The sequence below is a fragment of the Pelodiscus sinensis genome, chromosome 1 (genome assembly GCF_049634645.1).
Source record: "Pelodiscus sinensis isolate JC-2024 chromosome 1, ASM4963464v1, whole genome shotgun sequence".
Lineage (NCBI taxonomy): Eukaryota > Metazoa > Chordata > Testudines > Trionychidae > Pelodiscus > Pelodiscus sinensis.
The window spans coordinates 5,087,626-5,106,302 of record NC_134711.1 but is presented as its reverse complement, the minus strand read 5'-3'; the positions used below and the strand labels follow the sequence as shown (position 1 = coordinate 5,106,302).

Genomic DNA, 18,677 nt, shown 5'->3' with positions numbered 1-18,677 from the left:
GGCTTTGGGTTGTGACCTAGGGGAGGAGGGGATTGTGGTCTGGGGCAGGAGATGGGGGTCCCAGATCTGGGAGGGGGTATGGGTACCAGAGGGTGGCAGAGGGTTTGGGAATGTTTACTGGGGGACAGAGGGCTGGGGAAGGGAGGAGCTGAGGTGCCAGAGTCAGGCTCTGGCCAGGAGATGTACCAGCCAGCAGCAAACCAGCCTGCCTGCCTGCAGAGCTAAAGACTTGCAGAGCTTAACAACATTTCCCAGCCAGCCAGCCTGCTTGTCCAGCCATGTGCCTCAGTGAATAACTGAGCTGAGGAGAGTGGGCGCGGTTCTTCTTGGTTGTCTGTTATTCAAACAGGCAGCCCCCATTGGCCAGTTTCTGGCCAGAAACCAGCCAATGGGATTGTGCTGGGGGTGGGGGCAGCTCCAGATGCTTTTCCCCCTCCTCTCCAGTTTTGAAACAGAAACGGGGCCTAGGGTTGCCAGGTATCCGGTTTTGAACCTGACAGTCCAGAATTTGAGCTTTCTGTTTGGGAAACAAATTGAGAAAATATAAATGAGAAAATAGAAATGTCCGGTAGTTTCTAACTAAGATGTAATGTAGATTGTGATGTAATGTCAAGTGTGTCCGGTGTTTTTGTTGAAAACATCTGGCAACCCTAACGGGGCCAGGCAGACACATTTCTGAGCATCATGTGGGGCAAGCCAGAGGAGCCTGCCTAGGGCTCCCCTCTGCCTCCGTGGGGCAGATCCGGTGGCTTGGTGGGCTGGATCCAGTCCACGGGCCATGTTTTGCCCAGGCCTGGTCTATATATAGATATGGTGCCAATACTGCAGTTAGCATGGGTTATGTTTTGTTAGATGTTACCGTGAATAACTGTGGTAGAGGACATGCCGAAGGAACTCCAGACCTTGTTAATAATAGTTACAAGATGATGAGAAAAATAATGCTACAGGTGAGGTTTTCAAATAGGACCTGTGCTCCTAAATCACTTAAATGCTTTTGAAAAGCTCACCCTTAATAAGTACAACATCTTTTAACAGAGCAAAACCAATTTTTCATTAAAACAAATATGCTTAACTTATCCCTTTGGAATCTGGAGAGTATCGGTGCAAGACTGGCTGAGTTCCAGGAGTCTGTGATTATTATTTATCACGCAGGATTTATTATAATGTGGTCTAGTAAGTAGAAATGGTCACTGAGAGTCTGGACTCCTGGTGTCTCTTACTGCGTCAGTTGGTGCCTTCATAAACCTTGGACACCCCGAGGCCAACATTTTCACACACCGACACCCACAGCTAGACACCTGTATCCATTTAGAGAGCTACATTAGTGGCCTGAATTTTGAAGGTACTTTCAGAATTCCCATCAAAATCTAGGCGCTATGGAAGGTTTTGGCTTTAACTTTGGTGGCTCACTTTCCCCAATCCCTACCTGGCATAATACTAACCCAGTTTAGTAAAGTGTTCTGAGATACTCTGGACCCTGAGTAAGTGTGTTGAAAGTAGTGAATTATAGGACATGAATGCGTCCACCGCAAGCTTAACTTTCTTTTTCTGTCTTTTTCAGGGGTCTTGCAAGTACCCCAGCAGCAATCAGCCCAAACCGATTACTGGAGCCAACAGCATTTCTCCCAAGTGGAAGTAATGTCTCCCGAGACTGGAATCTGCCCCCGGCTAGCCCTGACACCAGGTGAGTTTAGTTATTGGATGAACAGGCTACTGCAGGATAGGATGAAGGAGAACCCTGTAGCCCACAAGACCTGAAACCATTTCCTCAGCTAATGTAGTGAGTTGTCTCCTCTGTTACCTCAACGGCCTTGTTAAACGCATGCTGCTACAATGTAAAACAAAACCTGGGGATGATCCTGCTTAAGTGCGGTAACTCATGTGGGTGACACAGCTGCAGACTGAAGGTTTCACGAGCTTCATTTTTAAAGTGGCAAGTGGGTGAAGGGAAGGAAGAGAATGGTAATGGGGGGAAGGGAGGAGGATGGAATGGGGACTTTACATAGAGAGACAAAACTAGAGCGATCAGTGTTGAAATCACAAAGTATCTGGGAAATCACAGTGTTTTTCTGTCCTCTGTGTAAGGAGACACTGGTGGTTAATTATTCGGGGGGAGAGGGCTGGTGGTGATATCCTGCTGTCATGGGTTGGGCCCCCCCGGTTCTCCCCTCAGGCTTACAGCCCTGTCATCATTGGGGTGACCTACCCGCGCACCTTCCCCCCACCCGTGTTTCCCTAAGATCAGTTATGAGTTTCACGTAAGGTTAGTGGCCCGACTAGGAGTCCACTGAGTTCGTGTTTCCCTGGTTGTTAGTGGTCTGACGCGAGGGAGGAGGGGGACTCGGACCCACCCTCACTCCAGGTCCCGACTCGGGACCCTAAAGGCAGCGGTGCACTGACGCTGCCTGGTTGGTGGGGATTCCCCCGTAACTCACCAACCCTTGGGATATGGCTGAGGCACCGCCACGGTCTCCTGCCCCCTTCCTGCGTCACTTCCTCCTCCTCGCTGGTCTCGCTCCTCCCTCAGCAAGTAGGGTCGCCTCCCATGCTGCTGGTGGCTGTTCTAACCCCGCCGGGCTGGTCTCCCTCTGCCGGAGCAAGTCCTCCCTCTTCTGCCCTCTCCAGGCGCCTTTGGAAGGGCCCGCCTAGCGTGGCCCCGCCCCTCACTCCCGGGTGCCAGCTAATGACATCATCGGCCGGGAGTCCCTCGCTGATGACGTCTAGACCCCTGGCCACCCCCGTGCAAGCGGGGCATGTTAGCCGGGGGCGCCGCATGCACGCAGCCGTGTCCCTGGCTCCCGGCGCCTTCTTCCACCGCGGCTGGTCCCGCAGCGTCCCTGCCGGTGTGTCTCTTGCCCCTCGCGTGCCTGGAAGTGCGGGGTGCCGTGAGCTCCCGGGCGGCAAGAACCGGCGTCCCGTCACACCTGTCTACTCACATTCTGATCTTGTGGATTGTTTGAGCGTCAGTAATCCCTCCAGATCTCTCTACCCAACCCTCCTATCCTATTGCTCTATTTGTCTCCTCTCCCATTGTACTCCCTGTGCCTTTGTTATAACCCTTTCTTATTCTTGGACCCCCTCGGTCAAAGATGGCAAAGACCCTGAGGGCAGATGGCAGCTTGATCCTTGAGCACTGAGCTTCCAGCTCCACCTGCTGCTACCTGCGAGACCTCTAAGTGATCTGTTGCTCCTGTCAGGGAGAGGAGATAAGCCTCTCTCTTCTACTTCAAGTAGGGGACAGAAATAGGGCAGTCTAATCTTCATTTTAAGGGGGAAACTGAGGCACAGCATGGTGAATTTATTTGCCTGAAATTGTCCAGTGAGTCAGTGGTAAAGCTAGGATTAGAGTTTATTGGTTCCTGACTGCCAATCTCATTCTCATTCCATACATAACAGAGTGCCTTTCCGGGGTATATGTCATTTTTTTCTGTAGGGTAGTGTTAATTAGTTCTTGAAAACTTGTGCATGAAGTCAGTGACTTGGCCTGATCTTGAGAGATGCAAAACATCCACAATCCCCTTTAACAGGGATAACCTTAAAAAACAAAGAATAGTCCTGCAGCACCTTAAAGACTAACAAAAATGTAGATGGTATCACGAGCTTTGTCCATGAAAGCTCATGATACCATCTATGTTTTTGCTAGTCTCTAAGGTGCTGCAGGACTATTCGTTGTTTTTTTCAGTCTTTTCAGTTACAGACTGAGGCTTCCCCTCTGAAATGTTTTAACAGGGATGAAATGATTCACTTTATTCCTTGCCCTTTAGGGTGCATCTAGGCAGCACCCTTCTGTAGGAATAAGCTACTCAATTTGGCACTGTCTAAAGACCTTATTTTGAAATCTGGCACTGTGAAGACAATGCCAAATTTCAAAATGAGGCACTATTCCGATAAATCCCTTAACCTTTGTGGAAGGAGGATTACAGGGATGCCAGAATAGCACGCCCACTACTTCAGGAGATAGTGGAAGGCTTTAAAGACATGGCGTTGCTATTTCGGAATACTTCTGGTATCCTGAAATAGCGCCGCAGTCTTGACGTACCCGTAGGCTGTAGAGTTCTTGCTTTTTCGTAGATAAACTTGCTGATGAAATATACCCTACTGTTGTGTTTAAATCTTAAAGAGCTTGTACATTTTCACCACATGCTGTCCAGCCGGCCACTGTAATTACAGAAGCTAATTAACAGTATGTAAAAATGTTGAAATGGTAAGACAACTCTGTGGATTAGATTATATTGGATCCTTTTACCATACTGGAATCTTCCAAAGGGAACAGAGTCAGTGCATAAAAGAGACTCAGTGCATAATAAATTGCCAAGGGATTATGCATCATCTGTCTACACCAGTAAAGAGGCAAGACTTCTAACCCAAGTGAGTGTGAAGCTGTTATGAGTTGTAAAAGTGTTGAAGCCTCTCACATATGGGAATAAATGTGTCTTTCCACTCTAGCATAGTTTGGTGTTTTGACTTGAGCAGTGCTTTCATTTAACGCTCTTAATAACACAGTGGGAAAACAACTGTGAGGAGAGGGAAAGCAAACTGATAATCTGATTCATTTTCTGTGCATGCATCAGGCCTACAGCAAAATACAGAGTTATGTTGTCAAATCCCTTTGCGAGGAATAAGAATGAAGGCTTGGGTGAAAGTTGTTTGCTCTTCCATAGACTCCTCTAGTGCTTCGTAAAACATCACATCAAAGATTTAATGATAAAGCCCGTGATGGTTTGGGATTTTTTTGATTTGCATATTGAGGTGAATTAATATTTTTTTATTTTTAATTTCATGCTTCCAACATTTGGGATAGAAGAACCAGTAAAATGAAAAATCGTATGGGGTAAGAGTGTGGCATAAGTGTAAATTACTGGCCTGTGGGCATAGAAAACAAAGCATTGTCTCTTCACCTCTGGACCGGGGCCAGCGAATGAGTTGGAGACCTCACTGGGCAATGTCCCAAATCATATGCATAATTCATTGCATTCATCAGTTACTGCCCGAGTCTGAGCTGCTATGGAAACCAAATCAACTGTTACCTCAAAAAGCAGGCAGCCTGCAGGCCGTTGACACTTAGTGTGGTAATGCTCAGTATGGTAGCTGGTCTGTGAATAGAAGAGTTCCGCAGTTCTGCCCAAAATATGTCTCTAGTGGATGGCTGCACAGGGACCTGCATTCTTTCAGCACATCTATGGCCTTCCTGTTTATCTGTGAGCTCCTCTCTGCCTTGCAAGGGGAACTTCAAGGCCCAACCTTCCATGGTCCCACAGAAGAAAGCCCCATGAATCATACTTTCTCGGACTTCTGATATCCTCTGCCAGTTACTACTTGCCCCTCATTAATGTACCGTATTTTCCGGTGTATAAGGCGACTGGGCGTATAAGACGACCCCCTAATTTTCCAGTTAAAACATAGGTTTTGGCCTATACTCGCCGTATAAGACTACCCCCCCCTTCTGAGGCAACACCATTTAAAAACACCAGCCCGCTGGATGTGCCCTAATACAGTACTGTAGCTTTGGCTACATACAGAACGTCCCTGTGCTGATACTGTATGTACCGCGCTGAGCCAGTCCCGGCAAGCGGTGTATTCTATTAATGCATACAAAGCCTGCTCGGATTGGCAAAGGTTGTAATAGCCCGCCTCTCTGACTCAGCCAATCCGAGCAGGCTTTGTATGCATTAATAGATGACACCGCTTGCCGTGATTGGCTCAGCGCGGTACATACAGTATCAGCACAGGGACGTTCTGTATGTAGCCGAAGCTACAGTATGTTTATACCCAGCGTATAAGACGACCCCCGATTTTTGGGGGATGTTTTTTAGTATAAAAAGTAGTCTTATACGCCAGAAAATACAGTACTATGATATGGCTGTCTGTCAGGGGCTACACTTACCTTCCCTAGGGGACCTGCACAACATTGGTTGTTACTGGTCCCTTAACCAGGGCAGACATGGAGCCAGGTACTCACCTCATGTAGATCAGTACAGCTCCATTGACTTCAGTGGAGATGCGCTGATTTACACCAGCTGAAGGTCTGACCCAGAATATTGATTATTTAACGAAAGTCCCATCACCACCATACAACATGCAATGGAAACCACTGATCTGTTGCAATGTTATGCATTCACATGGAATTATGTATATTGGGGTGAGCATAAATATGAGACCCCATTACAGTCCAGTGTTTTAATTTATTTCATATATGTGCGGAGGTTGTCTTGGTGTAAGGAAAAGGAAAAAAGTAACTCAGAAGATAAGCCTGGCCATCCCTAACTACAGAAACGAATTTCCCAAATGTCCCTAATGCCTATACACATTGAAGATGTGCTAGATGTTCAGAGCTGATTTACAGAATGCTTGGTCAGTGCCAAGGGGAGGTATTTCAAAGCCAGTGAGTTGAAAACCCGCAGGTCCTGTGATGGCAGGAACCATATAATCCCTGTTTGCCCCCACCCAATTTACTGTAATTTGTTTCTCACGCTGAGGAACTTTTCAGGAGTCCTGTAGTATGTTCTTGTTTATTTTTGTTACACTTATGCCCGAAGGCCCCAATCAAGGATCAAGCCCCTTTGGGCACAGTCTGTATCCAGTAATGCCCCGATACAGATTTATTCCAACTAACCAGGTCAATAAAACACAGTGTGAGGGATGAGTTAACAGTGTAGAAGCTGTAGAAACCATTTTATGTTTAGCTAAAAGCCATTTTGTATAACAGAAACCATTTTAGCTTTTTGCCTTTGCACGTAAACCAAAGTAAACTTTTTATTACCCCATGTGCCAGGCCAAGACAGATGTGCTATTGGAATGTGTTAATTGGGTTGGTTTAGACAGGGGAGGTACTCCCTCGTACCTGTCCGCCATCTTGTTGATAAGGCTTTATTTTCCTAGCTTAATTAATGATTTCTGTAATTGGATGCCCTAACGTCAGGCTGTTTGGTCAAGGGTATAAGAATACTAGGATTGATTGTATTAGCAGCCTTACTGGGCCCGACTTTGCTGGAACCACGTTTGGCTCACTTTGCTTTTATTGGCCAATAAAACTGTCTGTTTAGCCGCGTAAACTAAGTGAGGCTTTTGCTTCAACAACAGTAAGACATCAGGGCTACGTCTACACTGGCCCCAAATTCCGGAAAAGGGATGCAAAGCAGGTAAGTCAGAATAGGGAAATCCGCGGGGGTTTAAATATCCCCCGCGGATTTAAATAAACATGTCCACCGCTTTTTTTCCGGCTTGGGGAAAAGCCGGAAAAAAGCATCTAGACTGGCACGATCCTCCGGAATAAAGCCCTTTTCTAGAGGATCTCTTATTCCTACCTGAAAGTTGGGCCTTGAAAGTAGGAATAAGAGATCCTCCGGAAAAGGGCTTTATTCCGGAGGATCGCGCCAGTCTAGATGCTTTTTTCCAGCTTTTCCCCAAGCCGGAAAAAAAGCGGCGGACATATTTATTTAAATCCGCGGGGGATATTTAAATCCCCCACGGATTTCCCTATTCTGACTTACCTGCTTTGCATCCCTTTTCTGGAATTTGGGGCCAGTGTAGACATAGCCTTCAAGTGTTTTTCTTGTCATTAGTTATACCCCTGGTGTCACATAGGTCACACTCTAATCCTTGGCTACTCAGGGAAACGGTGTAAGGATCTAATCCTCCTCCGATTGAGGTCAATGGCAGAATCCCCAGTTCTGTCCATAGGGGAAGATCATTTCCTGTGGGGTTTTCTGGGCTTTACACACTATTTTTTCTCATTATTTTGATTCTTCCCCCCCCACACACATATTTTGGCTTTTCTTGTTTTTGTATTTCATAGGCTCTGCCAGTTCATAACATTGTCTGCATCTGACTCCATTCTCCCCCCCTCCCCCAAGACAATGTAATCAGTGTTACTGCACTCCATGTGGGAATCACTGGGCTGAATGTGCTGGCCTGGCTTGGGCCAGAGGTCACATGAGATAATCAGAATGGTCTCTCCTGGCTCTAGAATCTATGAACCAATGTTTTCTTTCACACAATAGGCCAGAACAGCTGTTGTGAAAAGATGGCTCCATAAAACGTCTGCAGTCTCTACTACAGTCTCTTAAAAGTGTCTATGTGATTTTTTGTTTAAAATGAGTATTTATTTATGAGTGAAACAACAACTTTGGAGTAAATGTGTATCAAGGCATTTTTCTTTGAATTCAAATTCAGTCTGTGTTATAGATGCTGGATTCAGACTGTTGGAGACTGAACTCTGTAGTTCCAGAACAAGTTACAACCCGGGCATTCTCATTGTCACGGAAGCTGCCCATTCAGGCGTTGGCCTCCATGTTCATTCCCCACAATACAACCAAATACAGAGCTGTCTTTGTGCCAGAAACCTGTCCCTTGATGAGTGAAATGAGACCACAGATTCTTTTTGCATAAGCTACCTAACAGCCAGGTTATTTCTCCACTGGAGGGTTCATCATGTTAGGCACAGTGCACGTGCATGGTCAGAGATGGTCCTTTCCCTGAGGAGCATACACTCTAAAGAGATAAGACAGAGAAAATGTGGAAAAATGGAGGCATTATTCATTTCAGTGTAAGGGGAATTGAGGCAGAAAGAAACTATATGACTAGCCCAAGATCACCTTGGGAGTCTGTGCCACAGCAGGAAACTGGAACCTGATCCTCTAAATCCCAGTTCAGGACCTTCACCACAAAATGCTGCCTAGATGTGTCTTCTGTACAATGTTAAAATGTCCTAGTGAGCCTCACAGCCCCTCTATTCAATAAAGAGATCTTTATAATTTTTGTAAATTCTTCATTTTATCCCAGAATCACTTACTAAGAGAGACTGCTTATTATGCTGAATGGAGAACTGGCAAATGGGAACGCTTTGAGTTCTAATTCCATCTCGGCAACTGATTCGCTCTGTAGCGTGAAACGCTGCTTTTCTTCCTATCGTGATTGAGTAAATAAATAAAAAACCAGTGTGGGTGCAGGTACTTCCTCCAAAGGCATGTTGTCATGTGTGAAAAAAAGTGCTATGTAACTGCTAAGGCTGATGATTTATTTCAGGCTCCCGATTAACAATATTACTGGCGTCACAGAAGTCATGTTAAACAAACCCACAGTGTATGGTTTTTATTACCACTGAAGAATAAATCCATTCTCCCTCTCAGCCCAAGAGAATCACATGCTACGACCGGGTTATCTATGCTGTCCTCGGCTGGTGCATTTTCTACAGAGAGCTTGTCTGCTGAGAGCCCCATTCCCAATGCTCTGTATTCCGAAGAGTCCAGTGCAGAACGTGCGGACATTGGAGGAGTCAGCAGTGGCATGGAAAGTTCGAAAGGTATGAATTGTTTTCCAAAGCAATCTATCTTTTTGCTCAGCCTCTATACGAAGGGCCCTGTAATTATAGTGCAGGTCAGAGATACTCAGACTGCAGTTCACAAGCCACAAATGGCTGTGTAAAATGGCACCTGCCGCTCTTTGCAGCACATGATAGTAAAACAAGGCATGATTTTTTACTATGTTATTAACCGGTTGTAGTTGATATGTCAGCCATCTTGTTTTGAGAACGTTTAGCTATTAAATATTTTCCCTTTCACAGGGTATATCTAGATTACATGCCTCTGCTGACAGATGCATGTAAATTAGACTACCCGACATAGTCAATGAAGCGGTGATTTAAATATGCCCCGCTTCATTAAAATAAAAATGGCCCCAGCGCTGTGCCGGCTCAGCTGATTGTCGGCACAGCACGGCAATCAAGACACGCATCAGTCGACAGGGAGCCCTTTGTCGACTGCTCCTGTAAACCTCATTTCACGAGGCATAAGGCATGTAGTCTAGACATACCCACAGGCTGTGTCTAGACTCGCAAGTTTATCTGGAAAATCAGCCGCTTTTCCGGAAAAACTTGCCAGCTGTCTACACTGGCCACTTGAATTTCCGGAAAAGCACTGACGATCTCATGTAAGATCGTCAGTGCTTTTCCGGAAATACTATGCTGCTCCCGTTCGGGCAAAAGTCTTTTTCCGAAAGACTTTTGCACAAAAGGGCCAGTGTAGACAGCACAGTACTGTTTTCCGCAAAAAAGCCCCGATTGCGAAAATGGCGATCGGGGCTTTTTTGCGGAAAAGCGCGTCTAGATTGGCCATGGACGCTTTTCCACAAAAAGTGCTTTTGCGGAAAAGCATCCTGTTAAATCCAGTTAAAAATCCAGTTAAAAAAGCATTTTCGGAAAATCATGCCAGTGTAGACGTAGCCACAGTGTTTAAATAAGAACATATAGCACATAGTAAATGACACAATGAATTCACATGTCTGTACCTCTTTTGTTTGATGCTGATGGCTAATTTGGCTCCTGAACTGCTAAAGACTGAGTATCAGTGGTGTAGGTGCATCCAGATTACAATGCAATTGCATTGTCTCAACTTCTTGATTTATGTAGCAGTCACTAGAAGGGATCACTACACGACAGAAAATGATGACCATGTGCATACAATATAGTTAACGTACTGGATTTTTAATAGTACATATCTTAAGAACACCAAAATGGTGGCAATTAATTTAGACATGTAGTTACCCTTCCACATCTATGAACTAGGGGTAGTCACTAGGGCTGGTTCAAAATTTCCTATTAACTCTTTTTCAACAGAAAACTGAGCTTACTGCTAAAAATATTTTGTAGAAATTTTCAACTTTTTATTGAAAAACAAAAATGCAAAAAATTTCAATTAAAAAATGTCTTTGTGGTGCCTCAAAATGAGTTGTCATCTGTGTTCCTCATGCCCCCATCCTGCTCAGGGCTGAGTTCCTTTTCCTTTGGTTCCATAAGACCGTTGAAAAAGTCACCGGATATTTGATGAGGCTTTCTCCACTGGGAAAGTTCCACTTGAATCGCACTTGGATGTCTCAGCTGATTCAAGTTTTGAAAGAATGACTGCTCGCTGGGGGCTTGTGAGGAAGAAGGAAGGCCAGTCCCGGATTATATAGCCTTGCTCAATGAGAACAATATTTTTTTGAAATTACTTTCTAATTTGTATGTTTGTTAATCCTCGCAGATGCTGAACTTTCTAATGACACTCTTGAAAAAACCCCCAGCCAACCCAAGTCCAGTTCTCCTGGTGTGCCCCAGATGGTAAATCGACCAGGCTCCGACGCCAAACCCGTCCTACCTCCAATCCCATCAGGGCGGAAAACGTCAGACCCTTGATGGTCGACATCAGCTGAGGCGTTGCCTTGTTCATGCTGATCTCTACAGTCTAACTTGAATACTGGTTTTGGTATAATTTACACACACACACACACAAAAGTCTATCAAAGTATATTGTCTGTCTGAATCCATCTCTGATTAATTCTGAATCACTCTTCTTTTAAAAAAAAGTTATTTATAACTTTATTAAAAAAAGTCCTTTCTGCTTTTCCCAGAGCTAGAAATGATTTCCCCAGATGCTCCCCATTTGAAAATGTCACAATTTTCCCCGAGATCCATGTGATCAGATCTTCCAGGGATATTTTTTCTATTTCCCTGACTTAATTGAGGTGTGAAAGCCTGAAGGCTCTAATGATAATGTTGCTTATAGCGCAAGACTGCTGAATTAGTTTTTGCTAAGAGGGATTTAATGTGATACTTAGATTTAAGTGAGGAATGGAAACTACTTGGTTCCAAGGCAGCCTTTTAGAAAAGCTCTGTCTTTTAGAAATGAGAAGTTATTTTTGATACACATGTATATTTAAACAAACAACCCACAAAGGAATCATCAGAACAAATCCTTAATTAATTTGATTTTGTTAACGTTTTAACTGTTTGCTGATTATGCTAAGATCTGCTTTTGCCATGTATATTAGATATGAGTCTCAATATTAAATAAACCTCATACATTAACCTTTTTCATTACTAATTTATAAGACTATAGTTGTAGTTATTGAACAAATAACCTGCTCTGATAAGCTTGCACTGGGAGGCCCTAGTGTTTATGTAACACCAACGATGTTCCCGCTAAGGTGCGCACCTGCACAAAAAATTCTTTCCTCACCCACCTCCTCTGGAGAGCCGTGCAGCAGCACTTGTGCGGCAGGTGGGACCGACTGAGACAGTGTCTTGAGGGAGCTGCTGGGGTCGGGGGCTGGTACCTGCTGTGGCTGCGTGGTGGGGGAGAGGGGGCGGAAGGCCTGCTCCAGTGGTCAGGGCTGCCACGTGGCAGGGTGGGCCAGGGCCTGTTCTGGCGGCTGAGGCCAGGAACTGAACCTGCCGCATGGCCGGGGGTAGGAAGTGTCTGCTCCGGCGACCAGGCACATGTGTGTTAATAAATTAGGTGCCACGGTGGCACACATCCAAACCAGCACCCATGACCTCAATATTAGTGCACAAGCCAAAACTCACTCCACTCATGTTTGGAAGATCTTAGAGGGACCACTGAACACCAGTCATGTGCATGGCACATTGTAAAGATGGGAAGACATGCTCCATGAGCTGTTATACCAGAGTGGATTAAACTTTGCCTGTGCAAGTGCTCTAGATTTACTCCAGTGTAACAGATCAGAATTTGGCCATGGCCAGTAAAATCTAAATCAGATGGACCAAAAAAAACCCAACCCAACAGATCGTGGCATTTAAGGGATAAATCAGATATGTGGAACTTAAAGAAAAATACAGTGATGCCTGTAAAAGAACCCAACTTTAAGAACGACGTGGGGTCCTGTGGCACCTTAGAGACTAACAAAAATATCACGAGCTTTTGTGGGTAAAACCCACTTTATCAGATGAATTGGAGTGGAAATATAAGAAACCAATGTTGGGCCCAGAAAAACAAGTCCTGGTCAACATTATGCTAAGGAAAGTTAACAAAGGCTAATTTCATAGGCCTCTGAGTATTCTTGACCAGAACCAGGAAAGTGGTTCAGACAGAGGCGTACCCTCCATGCTGGCTTAGGTTATAAAAGTAAGATAAGTGATAAATTACATATTTGTACCTACTGCGGCTTGCTTTGAGAACTGGTCAGAAACTCCCTGTTTTTGTTCCCCTTTGCTAATCTTACCTCCCTATTTTTTTGCCCTTTGTTTGTACCTGACTCTCTTGTCTCCTTGTTCCTGGTACCTGCCTTTTGTGATTGATAAGAAAGTTGCTGATGCATTCTGAAGCGCTTCTGGCCACAATGTATGGTTGGCTAAGATATGCATAGATATTAAAAGTTTCTAGAAAGGGGGTAAGTGGCTTGGGTGAAGAGCTTATGATGCGACGGAACTGTCTTTATAAACCTAGCTGTTACTAAAATCGTGGCTGCTTCTCTTTGGAGACGGGCCGCTCTCTATTGTTGTGTTCACTCTTCAATAAAGAGCTTGTGATTGGACTTTGCTGGTGTTGCCTGTCTCTTTGCGGTGAGACAACGAACCGAGCTGTCTGGGCTAGAGTCCCTGACACCAAGATATATATAAACAGCAGAAGTAGTACCTGTCAATTGTAGGGCCCGTGTTACTGAGGCTAATTAAGTGGGCTGGAGTTTACTATCTAGAGAGCATTCTAGATAGCCTTCCTCTGTAGCATGGGGTACAGATCACAGCTAGAGGATTCTCTGCATCTTGGGGTCTTCAAAGTATTTGAAGGCTTCAATATCTGAGATAGAGGTGAGAGGATTATTCTAGGAGGGGTGGGTGAGATTTTGTGGCCTGCACTGTGCAGGGGGTCAGACTAGATGATCATAATGGTCCCTTCTGACCTTAAAGTCTATGAGTCTAAGTATCCCCAAACTTCATTTAGCTCTACACCACCTCTATTAGAAGATACATCTCTTCTTGGGAACCAGTTTGTACAGCAGGTTTTGCATGAACATAAGGCCAACATTCATTGGGTCAGGCATGCAAAGGTACCCTCATCAAGACAAGTTCCCAAAGGACATAGCACCCTTACAGATTGAGTGCTATCAGGGTCTATCTCCAGCTAGGTGATCTGGCTTCAGGCGATTTGACAGGATGCTCAGTCTGTCACTCACTGGTGATCTTCTTGCTTTTGGCAATCATGTGCTCGCTGACCATGTTGCAGCATTCCTTGGTAAATGTGCAATTGCCAGGGGGTATAGACACCTAACGCTGCAGCAAAGTGCCAGAAGTGATTTTTCAAAAGTTCCTACATAGATTAAACAAAATACAGGACTATGTAGCACTTTAAACTAACACGGCTACATTTCTATCACTATTCTACATAGATTAGGCACTTAACTTCCAGTTGCAATAGGAGGTAGGTACATAGATGCCTAAATACCTTTTAAAACCTGGCCCCTACTAGCTATTTCTGCCCTGCTGACTTACATTGTAACCTGCCAGGGGTAGTCGTGTCAGTCTGTAATTTTAGAAAAGTGATAAAAATGTAGCCATGTTAGTCTGGTGTAGCTGAAACAAAATACAGGACTATGTAGCACTTTAAAGACTAACAAGATGGTTTATTAGATGATGAGCTTTCATGGGCCAGACCCATTTCCTCAGATCAAATAGTGGAAGAAAATAGTCACAACCATATATACCAAAGGATACAATTAAAAAAAATGAACACATATGAAAAGGACAAATCACATTTCAGAACAGAAGGGGGATGCAGGGGGAGGGGGAAAGGAAGGTGAAAGTTTTTCAGTTAAAAGTATTTCCGCAAAAGCGCGTCTAGATTGGCACGGATGCTTTTGCGCCATTTTAGCTATCGGGGCTTTTTTGCGCCAAACAGTTCTTCCCTGTCTACGCTGGCCCTCTTGAACAAGTATTATTGCGCAAGAGGGCTTTTTCCTGAGCGGGAGCGTGAAAGTATTTGCGCAAGAAGTGCTGATTTTGTACATTACAAAGTCAGTGCTCTTGCGCAAATTCAAGCGGCCAGTGTAGACAGCTGGCAAGTTTTTGTGCAAAAGCAGCTGCTTTTGCGCAAAATCTTGCCAGTCTAGACGCACCCCAGGTGTGTGCAAATGTGCATCACCAATAGAAACAAAAACCCTAACTGTGAGTGCTCTGCTAATTAGCTGGGCAGCATTTGAATCTCTCCAGAGCGGCTGCACAAGCGCACAGGGAACACGGCTAGGGATTCTGAGTACATAGTGGCTTCTGACGAAGCATATATTACGTTTTTTTTAAATCAACTTTGTTCCAGAAACAATGTATGCACTGTCAGTGGTTCCTTAGTGCTTCGCCTGGCAGTGGAAACCATGTTCTTCGGCACATCCTCCACACCAGGACAGAGACGTTCCCAAATTGGAAGGCAGGAAAAAAAAAACCAACAACTCAGGAGAGCCTCTTCACCAAGTCAGTGCCTGCATCAGAGAATCATAGGGTTGGAAGAGACCTCAGGGGTCATCGAGTTGAACCCCCTGCCCAAAGCAGGACCAACCCCAACTAAATCATGCCAGCCAGGGCTTTGTCAAGCCGGGACTGAAAAACCTCTAGGGATGGGTCAGGTTGAGTGTGATGAATGGGAAAAGTTTAAACCATAGACAGTCAGTCCTAGAGAGTCTCCAGGAATGCTAGAGAATCAGGGAAATGCTGCCAGGAAGACCAGGAAGCCAATGAAAAGAGAGTGGGTTATTTTTTTCTAAAGCGGAAGCAGTGACCTTCCTGTTCCAGTCTTTGTGTGACCAGAGCAGAGCAGGGAGCCAGGAGGTAGGCCAGGGAGCCCGCATGGACTATCCAGTGACATCCATGCCTGGGGAAGGACTAAAACTTGGAACAACAGACATGTAGGTAGAACAGGTGACATCCAGCAACTGCAAATTGTTTTGCTCTATGGCTTGCAGCAGGGCTGTGTGTGTCACATCACAGAGTCCCACGGGGCAGCTCCTGACTTGGCTGTAGGAATGCTTCAAGGCGTTTGTACTGCGTGCCACAGGAGAGCAGAGCTGAGGATGTGGTGAAGAGCCGGACTTTCCCAGGGTTCAAAAAAGAGCTAGATACACTCCTGGAGATTAAGTCCATCAATGGCTATTAGCCAGGTTGGGCAAGTTTGGCGTCCCTTGCCTCTGTTTGTCACAAGCTGGAAACGGGCGTCAGAGGGTGTGGGTCTCTTGATGTTTATCTGTTGTGTTCATTCCCTCTGGGGCATCTGGCATTGGCCTCTGTCAGAGGGCAGGGCACTGGAGCTACGTCTAGATTACAGGTTTCTTGCACAAGAAGCTTTTTTTTGAAAGAGATCTTCCAGAAAAAACGTCTTGCGAAAGCGAGTGTCCACACTGCAAAGGTGTGTTGAAAAAGGGGAGGAGTAGCTCAGTGGTTTGAGTGTTGGCCTGCTAAACCCAAGGTTATGAGTTCAATCCTTGAGGAGGCCATTTAGGGATCTGGGGCAAAAATTTGTCAGGGATGCTACTTGGTCCTGCTGTGAAGGTAGGGGACTAGACTTGATGACCTTTCAAGGTCCCTTCCTGTTCTAGGAGATAAGCAATCTCCATTAATTTTCAATTTTAAAAGATTGCTATGGACAGAATGGTCACTAGGGCACCTGTGCTTTTTCCTCTTCCCTCTTCTTCCAAAAAAACCTCCCTCTTCCCCGTCCACACACGCCTTTTTGCAAAAGAGCTCTTTCGGAAAAAGGCTTCTTCCTCGGAGCATGAGGATTACCAATGGCGCAAAACTCCTCTGTTCTTTTGATTTACTGTCCAAAGAACGTGCTTGCAGTGTGGACGTAACTCACGTTTTGTCGGAAAAACGGCCGTTTTTCTGACAAAACTATAGTCTAGACATAGCCTGGGCTAGATAGACCTTTGGTCTGACCCAGTCTGGCCGTTCTTATGTTCACCAGTGAAAACCATCAAGTCTAACCTGCTGTATACAGTGTGGGGGACAAACCGGCCTGATTCTCCAGCACTGTACACCTGACCTCACAGCTACGCAATGTGGGGGTAAAAATGCCTGTTCTGCTCTAGTAGAGCATCGGTAACTGACTGCAAGGAGCACAGGCCTTCCTGCGCCAGAACATGGCGGCCTTAGAAGGAACAACAGTGTGAACTATGAAACCCCATGCTCGGGGTTCTTGGCTGGGGATCAAAGCCAACGTTCCTCTGTCTTTAAAAGCCCAGCAACTGCAGCCCCTTCCCAGACCTACTTCTAATGAAGCCGCACAGATGCTGACTGCAGGGCTGTTGCTCATTTCTGAAATATGGCAAAAGAAAGCTCAAATCTCGTTCCAAAAATACCTGTTTACAGACCATTGTTGCATTCCGGGGGGGGGCTTCCTAACTTCTGCTCCCTCGGGAGACGTCTAATGGAATGTGCTGCATACTAGGCTGTTCATTTGGCAGCTGTCAGCGTGAATTATGCTTTTTTTTCCAGTCAATGTGGGGCTTTTTTTTTTCTTTCTTTTCTGCAGAGCATTGTGTTTCCTCGGCCAGTTTTGAGTCTAGATGGCTGCAAATGTATCGTGGGTCTGAGTCTGCTCCCCTCCCTCTCCATGACCCTGCAGACTGAGCCACACATGCGGGCTTTGTGTGGGCACAGCATCTCCCCACGCGGCTCAGGTTGCAGGCCCAGGGCCTTGATCTGGAAGAGGTCTCACTGGAGTAGGCTGGTACTCAGAACTAGGCCTCTTAAGGCCTGTATTTTAATGCTGCTAGGGGTGGGGCCCCTGGCTTTCCTGGATCTGGCCCCTGGCTTTCCTGGATCTGGCCCCCATGGCTCGGGGCCCTCCCCCAGCATCGTGGGGCTGGCGCTGGCGCTGGCACTCCAGCCCTGCAGCCCCCCCCCCCCGCCATGGGGCTAGAATGCTAGCACCTTAGCTCCTACTCAGACCCCCCCTCCCCAGGCCACACCCGCATCCCCACTCTGCTCCTGCACCTGCCCTCCAGACCCCACACCCCAAACCCGCTTCTCAGCAGCCCTATCCCACACACTGAACTGCTCGTTTCTGGTCTCACCCTGGTGCTTTGGGGGGAGCCAGAAATATCTATTGGCTAAGCCTCCCCCCCACCCTCACCCCGGCTTGGTTGCATAATGGGAATGTGGGAAGCAACTTTCTGCTTCTCTGTTGGAGCCACATCAGTTGTTTTTTTCAGGGGAAGGGGGGGTTGCTTCTCACTTGTGTGCAGCCCCCAGCTGATTTTTTCTGTGGGTCAGTGGGCCCTCCCCCCCCCCCCCGACTCAAAAATGGTTCCTCACCCTGTTCTACTTTCTTCCCCAGGCATGCTCATTTCGCGTACCAGCCTGCACGTGGCTACGTTTACTCACACGCGGAGCTGCCGTGACGCCCAGGGGTCTGACTCGGTGGCGCCGGACACAGGATCAGGGCCCTAATCAATACTGCTGCTCACGTGACAAACAGCAGGGCGGCAGCCTTCCATCGCCCCACCAAACCGTTCACTTTTGAGCTCCGGAGAGAGGCGCGAAAGCCCTACTGCTGTGTTTCATTTTGCACCCTGGGTTCCATACAGTTTGCTGGCTGCGCTGTACCTGTGAGCAGGAAATGTCAGGAGCCCCTCTCAGGCCTGGGGCTCGCGGCTAGCGCATTCCACTGCAGCATGGGCGCCCGGGCCACAGGTCACTAGCTAAGGTCCAGGGGCTGGAGTCAGAACAGGCCCCCAATTTCCCCCTTGCACAGCAGCGGGATGCCTACAAGTTGCGTCATGTGGCCCTGCAGCTGGTAGGATTGGCCACTAGCCCATGGGGAAGCGTGGGCGGTATAGGCCTGGTGTACCCACGCTCACAGGCTATGTCTACACGCGCGGCTTCTTATGCGAGAAATATGCAAATGAGGCTCTGCGTG

General features: G+C 46.5%; 1 protein-coding gene across 2 annotated transcripts in view; it reads left to right on the top strand.

Annotated features, from left to right (window-relative positions):
- LRGUK (leucine rich repeats and guanylate kinase domain containing) overlaps positions 1-12,547 on the top strand; it is an 84,483-nt gene extending 71,936 nt beyond the window's left edge. For both annotated transcript variants that reach the window (XM_075925637.1, XM_075925630.1), the window contains 3 exons: positions 1,562-1,684; positions 9,129-9,301; positions 11,019-12,547. In XM_075925637.1, the coding sequence (XP_075781752.1) occupies positions 1,562-1,684; positions 9,129-9,301; positions 11,019-11,170 (448 nt within the window). In that variant the 3' untranslated portion in view covers positions 11,171-12,547. The remainder of the gene's footprint in view (positions 1-1,561; positions 1,685-9,128; positions 9,302-11,018) is intronic.
- Positions 12,548-18,677: the final 6,130 nt, after the last annotated feature.